Below are 12287 nucleotides of genomic sequence, written 5' to 3'. Positions count from 1 at the left end.
GGGCGCTATAAGCTCGTCCCCAGCTTGCTAGTCTGTCTCTCGTCCGCATTTGGCAAGCAGTTAGTGTCTGTCTGTCGTTCGGAGTGCTAGTATGTCTGTCGTTCGGATCAACCTTTAAAGCCTGCAAAATGAGAGTCTTTCCACTCCGCCAGTAAGAGGGCTCAGTGAGTGGTCGCCCGGTCGGGGCTTGGTTCCTGCATCTGAGTCTGCACGTTAGGCCGCCAGTCTGCTCGAGTTTTCTCAGGCAATGGTCACTGGCGGTTGGATCGATCGGTTGGTTGGTCGCGCACTGGGACGCGAGATGACTTGTCCGTCTGGAGCGTCGGCGCATGTGAGGTCGCCACGTGAGTCCAGTCGGCCGCGGCGTATAGCGAGGCGTAGTGGCTTCACGGTCGACACGAGAGCAACAGAAGTCAACCCACGACATCAGTCTGGCCGGAGTGAGCTGCGACGCCGTGGTGTAACTGGATCTCCGAGTGCTTCTGGGCCCCTTCAGTTACCATCTTGAGGAGCTTGGCTCGGTGCTTTCCTGGTGCAGGGATGTCGTTTTGCCAGTGGGCGTGTTTCCTCTGCAGGATTGGATCCGAGCCAGTATTTCCGCCGTCGTGTGTCTGCAAGTGAGTGGGAGACGCACCAGCGGTGCAGTCGCGACGGAGCAGCAGTCGCGGACGGAGCAGCGGGCAGCCGGTCGGTTGGTGCGCACCAGCACAGACGCCTTCCTGCGACCGTTGAAGCGGCTGGCAGCGGACGGTTTGGGAGAGCGATTTGGGGGTACTGCGCCAGGTCTTCTTCAGAAATCACAGTTCATTAGAAGTTTGGTGATATGTTCTGTGATTCACTCTCGGTAATTGTACTTGTTTTCTTGTTCAGTCTCTCGTCCGCAGCTTGTTCGTCTGTCCCTCGTCCACATTTGTTAGGCAATTAGTGTTTGTCTGTCGTTGGGAGCTGCCTCTGTCATGTTTGTCGGATTTGCTGTGTTAACGATTTTAATGCTTCGAGTGTAACGGCCTAAAACCTGAAATATGTTTTTATCTTGCCTATCATCTTGAGAGACGGTATCTGTGTACTGTAGAGAATCTTAATTTGTTTGGGCAACCTTGTAGAATTTTATATAAGATTGCGTTTTATAGGCTTTTATTCAAATGATCATTTTAGTATATTAAGTTGCCACCCTTTCACTGTAAGACTTTTCTTAGAAGTTAAAATCAAGTTGCACCTTCGGTGGCAAGTTAATCTTTTAATTTTAGTGTTTTGTACCATTTCCATCCCTTCTACAGGGTGCATAGTTTGTGTGCTTGTGTGAATTGTTAAAACTTTTTCTTTAAGGTAATCTGGTGTGTTGCAGATTTACACCAGTGTAGTCTTTCAGCGGCTGTTGTGAACGGTCGTAACTACGGCCCTGTCAAAAGGGAGTGGCAAGGTTCTATGCCCGAAAACTCATACAGTCAAAACTTGTTTCTTTCTGCCTCTGAATAGATTGTAACCTTGATATTTAGAGGGTGCTTTCTGATTATAATTTTAAATCTGTTTCTTTAAAAAAAAGCTTTTAGGCACTATGAAAGTGAATAAAATTCCCATTGTTAAAAGGAATTTGGTTATGATTTCATCAGTTACTCCCTGGCAACTACTTCCATGCTTACATAGTGTGATAAAATGTGTTAATATTCTTAATGAATCGCTAGTAAATGAAATAAATTCTTAAGAATATTCTTTGAAAATAAATCACGGTTCAGACTGTTCGCCACATTCCTGGGAACGCTGCTGCTGCTTAGTCCCTCTCAGTCGTCAGTTCTCAGCCAGACTCAGAGCAGCAGCATTCTCCTGAAGATGGCGAGCAGTTGGATCGCCGAAATAGCAGCAAAACCAGAAGAGACTTTTAACGTCTATGTAGTTACATTCACACTGATCAGCCAGAAAATTATGACCACCTACCTAATAGCTATTATGTCTGCCTTGGGCACATGTAACAGCAGCGAGACATCGTGACGTGGAAGCAATGAGGCCTTGGCAGGTCACTGGAGGGAGTTGGCACTACATCTGTTGTTGAGTGGTAAATTCGAGGGCGAATTTCTCCGAAGAGTGGAGGAATGCTGAGTGGTACTTAAGATAGGTAAATAAATTAGTGAAATGAATGTGAATGACGTAGAAATTAGAAAATAAATAAAAAACTTAATTTAGTTTAGGAGAATTACACACTGGCAAACAGCGGGCAGAGCAGCAGTGACAGAAGAGCCAATGACCATGAAGTCAGCAAGTTCAGGAGAAGCCATCACCCTCCCCACATAAGCGGACACTGTCGATTCAGTCGTCAGGGTATTGCCCGACCGGCTCACGTGTTTCTCAATTGTCACATGTGATCAAAGGCCCTCGCCTGCATTCCAAAAGCCAATGACCGACGTTAAGAAGATTCTTCGAGAAGCTTTTCAACGTGACAGAAGAGGCAGTGACCGTGAAGTCGTTCACCTCCAGTGAAGTGAATTAATACGCAAGACGCAGTGGGTCCGACAAGAGTAGCAGTAGTTTTCAGTCAGTTTCGGTGCTGAACACCGTCATGCAAGAAGAGACTACATCATACACAGACGCACCAAGTCCGCCGCTGTAATGGAATAGAAAGTAGCAGCCTCGGCGCCAGAAAACAAAAGGCATTCGAAGACTGATTGTTACATACCCGGGTGACTCGTGAGGACGGGAAGGAGACGGCCTCACATCAGCAGTCACCTGTGAGCTCGGATGAAGATCTGACAGCCGAAGACTGGCAAGCGGGAGTCCGTTGTTGGAGTGCGGGACACTAGCCTTCCCCCGCCGCGCCGCTCCGCTGGCCGACGCGCAACACACGCGGCCGCTTAGAGAAGAGAAACACTGGGACGCCACATCCAAGGTATCACCATCCGATGCACGACTTCGCTCTCAATAATTAAATGGGCCACTGCAAGAGCCCCGTCTCCAGTCAACTGGGCGAAACGGCGACACGAGATACACACTGCCACGCGTAATCAGACGCCGCCGCTGTCGCAGCAGAAGGCTTCGCAAACGGCACAGCTGCCACTCTCCGAGCCAAAACATCCAGTAAGGAAACAGTTGTACAAAACTTTCAATAAAAGTTATCTTATGTAAAAATGCTGTTTCATTGTACCTCATACCCGAGCCAAGGAAGAACCCACCCTGCCCACATGTTGTTAAGAGAGAAAAATTAATTTATTTAGTATTTCCACCCTGACATAATGCTTTAGAATCAAATGCCTATGCAGTAATGCTCATCCTGACAAGTGACTAGCATCAAAAGAGAAAACCCAGTTACATTTACTGACAGAAGTGTTACACTGCATACACAAATTACCTAATTCCGATAAATTCCGGGAAGGAGGCGATGTGGTATGACGCTGCGTTCAATCACATTCCAGACGTGTTCGATCTGGCCAGCTGGTGCGACAGCACGTCAATTGGAACTCGCCAATAGGTTTGTCGAACGACTCCATCATACTCCTTGCCTTGTGACACGGCACATTGTCCTGTTGAAAAACGCCACTGCCGTCAGGAAACGGGAATATAGTAAGGGCGTGTAAGTGGTCTGCAACCAATATACTATACTCCTTGATGGTCATGGTGCCTCCCACGAGCTCCACTGCTCTCATGGATGCTCATGTGAACGTACCCCAGAAAATAATGCACCCATCGCAATCTTGTCTCCGTCCTGCAGGATAGGTGTCAAGGAGCTGTTCCCCAGGAGGACGACAGATTCGAGCCCTCCCATCGGCGTGATGAAGAAGGTATCGGGATTCATCAGACTATGCAACGTTGTGCCACAGCACAACATCCAGTGCCTATGGTCACGTGCACATTTCAGTCGTAGATGCCGATATATTGGTGATGATAATGATGATGTTGGTTTGTGGGCCGCTCAACATCATGGCCATCGGCACCCGTACAAGTTCCCCAGCTTTCCAGTTCCAATCTCGCCACCTCCCGAATGATGATGAGATGATGGGACAACACAAACGCCCAGTCCCCAGGCGGAGAAAATCCCCGACCCGGCCGGCAATCGAACCCGGGACCCCGTGATCCAGAGGCAGAAACACTAGCCGCTAGGTCACGAGCTGCCGACGATATCGTGGTGTTAATATTGTCACATGCATGAGTCGTCGGCTACGGAGGCCCATTTAATAGTGTCTGGTGCACTGCGCTCAGGCCACTTGTACTGTAGCTAGCAGTGAAGTCTGATGTTAGTTCTGCCACAGTTCGCCACCTGTCCCACTGGACTGATGTGGCGACCTCACATGCGCCGACGCCCAAGACGGACAAGTCATCTTGTGTGGCAGTGCGCGACCGACCAACCGATCGATCCAACCGCCGATGACCACTGCCTGAGCAAACTCGTGCAGACTGGCGGCCTAACGCGCAGACTCAGATGCAGGAACCAAGCCCCGACCGGGCGACAACTCGCTTAGTTCTCTTACTGGCGGAGCGGAAAGACTCTCATTTTGCCGGCTTTAAAGGTTGATCCGATCTAGAGACATACTAGCACTCCGAACGACAGACAGAAACTAACTGCCTGACAAATGCGGACGACAGACTAGCAAGCTGGGGACGAGAGACTGACCCAGACTGACCCTCTGGCGAGCTTATAGCACCCCTTAAACGCACGTGAGCAGGCAACCTTTCACCTTTACCACCAAAGGGAGACACCAAAGCTGCGATTGCCACAGCGGCGCCACCGCCAGAAACGGAGGACGACAACTTCACTCTACGCGCTGCGGCGAGCTCGTCAAATCGCAGTTTTTATCACGGCTCACAGTTGACTCGCCGAGACATTGTATCGATTGATTTTAGAATCCGGCAGCGAAGTTGAAGAGCCTTTCATTGTAAACGTAGGGCCTTTCCAAGCTTGCAGGTGACGCTGTTGTATTTGACCATGTACGTACGACATCTGAGAAATGGCCTCAATACTTTGGAAGTATCACTCGTGGTCACAACAGTGTTCTGTGTACTTTACGAGTGCATTACATCGGAGTTAAACGAATTCGAACATGAGCAAATTGATGGAGCTCGTACGGTGTGGCCGAATTACTTTGTGTTTAAAGAGGCACCGTGTCGAAGATTTAGAACGTTACAGCAAAACAGAGAAGCACCATCTGCTAAATCGAATGCGTACGAAAATATGTGGTGAGTGATCGTGACGCACGGTCATTCAAGAGGTTTGTGAGGAGAAATAAGAGGGCGACAGCTACAAAAGTCACTGCACGACTGAATGTCGCATTCGCGAACCCTGTCAACGCGAAGGTAGCTCCATAAGCAGGGAATTGCAGAGTGTGCTGGAATTCCAAAACCACTCACCAGTGATTCAAATGGTCGCAACAGCAGAAAGTGATGCCGAAGCTGTAAAATGTGCACTGTGGAGCAATGGAAGAAAGCCTTTTAGTCAGATGACTCTCGTTTCCCACTGATTCCAATTTATGGCCGAAATATGGCTGAAGAGTGAAGAATGGTGGGGATTCGATCATGATTTTGACAACCATATTTTGGTATTCCATGGTCCCATGGTTATTGTACAACGTCACATTATTGCGGAGGTTTAACCTGACGTGACAAAAGTCTGCCCAGCCTGCGCCGTCCGACATCTACAATGATGGGTGACCGCCCAGCCCCCTGATGTATGGATGTGACTTCGCCACGGGTTGCAGACACTCACCAGGGCACTTCTCATACACCCGACAAGTCTTCCAGTTTCTGAAATGCTAATACTGAGCCTCCGGGCCATCACAATCTGCCCTCGGTAAACCTCAATTAGATCCCATTCTACATACGGACAGAACGGTCACTGATGCTACATGCACTGTGCGTGTGTTGACTAGCAGCCGTGACGCTGCTGTCGCCTGGATGGGCTTATATCGATAGGTCGATAGTTACAACGTCCCGGCTGACGAGTATATGTTAAAACATGCATTGCTCTCTGTGTTTTCAATAGTTTTGTCCAACCCCTGTGCACGACCAGCAGTGGTGCCTACTAAGAAGGAAGCAGGCACGTAGGGAAGCGGAAGACAATTAGCCGGGCTAGCGTCTCGCGCGGCGCGCCTGAGAAACTGAAACCGCCGGGCGAGCTAAAGCCAATTACAGAGCTAATCGCGAGAATGGGGGGTCGGTTCCGCCGGCCGGCTAATGGAAACCGTTGCAGGGCCCAAGCCAGCCAGCGCCGCACCTCCTCTGCGCGGACCAGTTGCGTGAGACGGGGCGGCGCGGCCACGGGCAGGCCGCTGGTACCATCTGCGTTTTCAGTCACCTGTACCCGCTGATGGCGCGACTGCCAAACGTGGGGTCACATATTCAGTTGTAGCAACTGACTGGCAGAAAGATGAATAGAATTACCGGAATTACAATGGAATTAAAAGTGGTATTTCGTCGAAAATTTACATGGTGTTCTTCACCTCGGAGCATCGATTAACCAAAATAGGTTGTTCGGATTACTGATTCTTCGTATAACTGGTGACTTACCAAAACGTATTGTACCAGCGTTCTTAGGAATACTAAACAAAGAAACATAGATAAACATAAAACTGAACTCTATACAAACTGTTATGACCAGACAAACTACAGTCGTCTGGCCATAATTGTGGGTTCTTTGATTCCTCTGGGAGATGTCTCATTGGAACTACAGAATATGAAATATCAGTGTGTTACATAAATAACAAAAAGTGAAACATCCACTTAGAAAAAATTTATAAATGACAGTGCTGTAAAACCTCTACGTTATTTGATTTTTAAACAGCTGAGCAAAACTGAACGTACTCAGACATTTCTCTCTTTACTTATTCTGATCATCACTCAACTGACACACAATATTTTTAGCGCAACGCTATCTGAGTTTCAATAATCCCCACAAAAGAATGGCTCTGACTAACAATAATGTATACATTTCATGAATCACTTACGTCACAAAAATCTTCTGTACTGGAACTACTGCAATACAGCGAGTGCCACTACTACCAGTTAAATAAAAGATTCTAATTACTGAAGGCACTAACTACCGGTAGGCATAGTTAGCAAATGAAAGATTTTGATAGAGAACAAACAATGCATTTACCTTACTAGTGTTCAAAAGGAATAATATATATAGCAGTTCATGACATCCAGTCTTACAAATTTCCTTTTTCTGACGGACACACGTCCAGATCGTCTGCTCTCAAAACTCCGCCATCTCTCTCCCCACATCCACCACTGCTGGCGGCCCACCTCCAACTGCGCAACGCTACGCGCTGTTCACATCTAACTGTCCACCACTACAATAGAGAATATTCCAACAATACCAATCAGCTACACACTGCACACACCACAGTCAGTGATTTTCATACGAGGTGTGGCTAGAAAAAAACCGGACTAGTACTGGTGAAACAATAAAACGAATGCAATAAGGCTGAAAGTCGCGTGGCCTGTCACGTGACTCTCGCTCCGCCTACTGCTCGAGTTTCATCTGCCTCCTGCACTCAGTCTGCCCGTGGCGTCTGTTTTAAGTAGTTGACGTTTTGTCTGTGCGTCGGAAAATGTTGAGTGTACAGAAAGAACAGCGTGTTAACATCAAATTTTGTTTCAAACTAGGAAAATCTGCAAGTGAAACGTTTGTAATGTTACAACAAGTGTACGGCGATGATCGTTTATCGCGAACACAAGTGTTTGAGTGGTTTAAACGATTTAAAGATGGCCGCGAAGACACCAGTGATGACACCCGCACTGGCAGACCATTGTCAGCAAAAACTGATGCAAACATTGAAAAAATCGGTAAACTTGTTCGACAAGATCGCCGTTTAACAATCAGAGCAGTGTCTGAGTTAACAGGAGTTGACAAGGAAAGTGTTAGGCAGATTCTTCATGAACGTTTCAACATGAACAAAGTGTGTTCAAAAATGGTTCCAAAATGTCTCACAATTGAACAGAAGGAACGCCGAAGAATGATTTGTTCTGACATCCTGGAAAACATTGAAAGTGATCCCACCTTCTTACAAAATGTTATTACTTGCGATGAATCGTGTTTTTTTTTTTTTTTTACGATCCCGAAACTAAACGCCAATCGATGCATTGGAAAACTCCTGGTTCTCCACGACAAAAAAAAGCAAGAATGTCAAAATCGAGATTCAAGGCAATGATGATTGGTTTTTTTGACATCAAAGGGATTGTGCACAATGATTGGGTGCCAGAGGGACAAACAGTGAATCAGCATTACTACATTAGCGTCCTGGCTACCCTACGTGAGCGAGTACGGAGAAAACGGAACGATTTGTGGAGAAAAAAGTCATGGATCCTTCACCAAGACAATGCCCCAGCTCACAGTGCGTTGTCAGTGAAGACTTTTTGGCAAAACACAACATTCCCATCTTAGATCATCCACCCTACTCACCTGATTTGGCCCCCTGTGACTTTTTTCTTTTCCCTAAAGTCAAGTCAGCTTTGAAAGGAACTAGATTTGAGACTGTTGAAGCAGTAAAAGAAAAAGCGACGGAAGTAATGTATGGACTTACCGAAAATGATCTGCAGCATTGCTATGAACAGTGGAAAATTCGTATGGAGCGGTGTAGAGACCGAGGAGGAGAGTACATTGAAGGAGATAACATGAAATTGTAAATAATTGTAAATAAATGTTTTTTCCATCATCAGTCCGGTTTTTTTCTAGCCTCGCCTCGTACAGAGCGCTACGTGGCGTTACCAACATAAAAACTTAAAGTCTACTTACAAAAGATTTACTTAACTTGATATAATTACTGACCATAGGACTGCTTGATCATTCACAATTGTTATTGACTATTACTTCATGCACTAATTAACAAACTCTTCTGCTGAAGTACAACGAGCTACATTTTAAAAAATGCGTTTTCGCCTGAGACTTTAACAATTCTTTAATCCTAATCGAAGATGTTGATTGCTTCAGCTGAGCTCACGAATGATCCAATAAATCACTCGTCCCAATACGATAATGAACATGTTACAACTCCTTAAATTAATAATCGTACCATAATCAACCCAAGGCGATACACTTGGAACAATATTAGGTAAAACAACATCAAATTAGCACCAAAACCCGTTAAACAAATGGTCACTGACTCCAAGCAGTAACCGAATCAATTCTAACCCCTGGTATTTGAAACAAGCAGTTCAAATCACACTAACACGACATTACTTCAAGGAAAGGCATAAAATCATAAATTAGCCTTACAATAATTATACGTCCTTGGTGGACCAGAGTATGGACCAAAATGATGGACTTCGCAGAAAGATCTGGCGGAATGACCATATATTGGTGCAGCGATCTGTTCAATTGTACACAGCGCTTCGTGACACCAACTAAACACTAAATTAAGAAATAATACACAGTGAGCTAAAAAGCCGGCACAAGTGGCCGTGCGGTTCTAGGCGCTACAGTCTGGAGCCGAGCGACCACTACGGTCGCAGGTTCGAATCCTGCCTCGGGCATGGATGTGTGTGATGTCCTTAGGTTAGTTAGGTTTAATTAGTTCTAAGTTCTAGGCGACTGATGACCTCAGAAGTTAAGTCGCATAGTGCTCAGAGCCATTTGAACCGTTTTTTTTTTTTTTTTTTTTTTTTTGAGCCAAGTTTTAAATAGTAAATCTGAACATCGACGCCATCAGACGCTAACACAAGTGATGTGACGTAGCAAGTGAAAGTTGCTGGATTTGGACGGGTTACTTCTGTAACTGAAATATCAGATCTGAAGATGGTTCTGAATGAACCGAAACCGGTCATATGAATAATAAAAAAAAAAAAAATTGCAATCAAGACGGAATTTAAGTAACATTACTACAGTCAGAACAACTTTCGTAGTGCCGAACCACCCAAAACGCTTCCGTGCTGAAACAGCCCCTGTTAAATTGTTAGAAACTTACTCATCCGGTGTGCAATTTTGAAATGAGAGTTAATATTGTTGTCGCGTAACAAATATTTCAAGCGCTGTTGCGACAGAGGCAAAGGTCAATTGTGAAAACTAAGCCACTGAATATTAAAAGTAATGTTATTAAGGAATACATCCGACTGACTACACAAAGTAAGAGGGCACGTACATTCGCGAGTGAATAGTTCAAAATTAGAATTAATAGTGTAGAGGAAATGGGTCATAAGTATATTTACGTTGGTACGCACTGAAATGTATGTGAACGTACGATCGTGATAGAGGTACGTACGGTCTAAGTACTATCATTATCGGTGGCCTGGGGAAAAAGAACTGTGGCTAAAATGTATTTGTTCATCTAGGAAAGAAAAGTATCTGACTTCCTAATTAAATGACAAGAAATACTGCAGGTTCTGAATGTCGCGGCAAATATGACCTAAATATTGAAATTGACATTGGCGGCTGCGAAGGTAAAGAGATGAACACATTCACGTACCTCTGTTGTTGAACAGCGCCCTACTGTAGATCGTCGTCTCCATCTAAATTCTCCATACAAAATAAAAATAATAATAATCTTCCAGAGTTACAGGAGCTGGGACCCACGTCTCGTAAATGATAAAATCACGTCGTTCATAAATTGCTTTCATTATATAACACAATTTCACTTTAAAATTACGCAGCACGTCTTATCACCAGGACATAAGAACAACAAGAGGTTAACTATTATTAAAAGTAATAAACGAAAAGCGTAAATCTTCTTCTGTCCGTCAGTGTTAAACACTTTTCAAATGAATCTGTGGTATGAGAGTCGAATAATTATCTATACATTTATCAATACGAAAAAAATTATTAACTAACTTGTCAGAAGAAATGTAAAATTTTGGCAAAGAGCCCAACCTCTTTACACTCTGGTAGTCTTTTGACCCCTTTACACACGTACTTGAACTGCACTCTTCGTCTCTTTAAGGGATTTATCTCATATACTTCTGGTACCGGCCCTGGCCCTTAGCATTAAAAACAAAAGAGATACACTAGGGTACACAAAATATACATTAACTTACATGCTACACACAAAAATTACTGCATCGTTCTTTACATCAAATACATGAATATTACATTACATTTTATACAAGTCCATAGTTCAGTTCTTTATTATGGTTTGCAGCTTCATGGTTCGTGCAAACAGATAACTTTTTCAGTAGCACGTTGACTACCAAATTACATTTCACAAGTCTTTTCTATAACTCTACAATTACATTTTTCCTGAAAATGAAAAGAAGTTTCATAAGTAAGTGTTATATTCGGTGTGTCGATCAAGGCTGCAAGGTTAGCAAGGGTATCTGGAGTGGTAAGTATGATAAATTCTTCCTTATAGTTATTTATACTCCCCACTGCCTCCCTCTTTTATACCAGGACCCATTTGATACGTCCATCTCCTTTCTGGGTTTTATAGTTGTCTCATGCTGGACAAGATAAACGTGTAACAAATAAAATTCTTAGAGACTAGTACTTAGTCTAACTTACCACTAACATATACATACACATAGGTGCTGTTAGATGAACATGGGTGTCGTCTTTATTTCGTAGCGTGGGACGTAAATCATAGCCGTAGAGGTAAGTCTTCACTTAGAGGATCAGGAAATCGTGTCTCTACATCACTTTGTGCTATAGTGAGTGTCCATTTGAAACTTCCCATTCCAATTTTCCTCTTGCATCACGGCGTCAGTTACAAGTAACCGCACACCCAACAATTAGTCTGGCAACAGGCAACTCACCGTTTGGAGTCCAGTAGCCGTGCACCCACTGCAGGGAAGCGATGCTGCGCGTGCCAGTCTTTATGAAGTCTTTATGAAGTGTTCAGTGCAGCGTTCGCAGCGTTTACGAAACTACTGCATCTGCTTCGTCGTACACGTTGGCTCTGAAAAGAGACCACAGGGAACCTCCTACGTTCACTGCACAAGGGTAAGTACTGTACTTTATTGTTTAGCTTGCCAACGGCACACTGTCCTATTGCACAAATACCCGTACCATAGCAGACTTCCTCGATTCACCAAGTCTCATTTATTTCGAAGAAGAAGGGTTGTGGTATAAAACTTGTTCACACTTGCCTCTATGCGTATAACTCACATGTCACTGAATAAATCACTGTCATTGAATAACTCACTGTCATTGAGTAACTATACACTGTTTCGTTCATTTTTACCGTTCAAAAAATTGTATCTCCTGCTACCACTGGCTAGGTTTTCGTAGTTCACACCCACGTTTGTTATTTGCTCCTGTATCATCTTTCAAAACTTTATCTGTGTACCTACTGCTCAAAATATTTCATTACCCAGGTTTGTAGTTGAATGTGGTCTCAGAAAATACGTGCCTCTGCTACTACAGTTCGGGATCGCGATAC

At 44.7% G+C, this 12287-nt stretch overlaps 1 protein-coding gene across 1 annotated transcript in view; it reads right to left on the bottom strand.

Moving 5' to 3' along the window:
• Positions 1-6001: 6001 nt before the first annotated feature.
• Positions 6002-12287, bottom strand: part of LOC124550752 (proline-rich receptor-like protein kinase PERK13) — a 34490-nt gene continuing 28204 nt past the window's right edge. The window contains exon 3 of the mRNA XM_047125475.1: positions 6002-6295. Within this exon, the coding sequence (XP_046981431.1) occupies positions 6002-6295 (294 nt within the window). The remainder of the gene's footprint in view (positions 6296-12287) is intronic.

This window comes from Schistocerca americana, chromosome 9 (assembly GCF_021461395.2).
Source record: "Schistocerca americana isolate TAMUIC-IGC-003095 chromosome 9, iqSchAmer2.1, whole genome shotgun sequence".
Taxonomy (NCBI): Eukaryota; Metazoa; Arthropoda; class Insecta; order Orthoptera; family Acrididae; genus Schistocerca; species Schistocerca americana.
The sequence above is the reverse complement of the archived record's forward strand: the minus strand, read 5'-3'. Positions and strand labels throughout refer to the sequence as shown.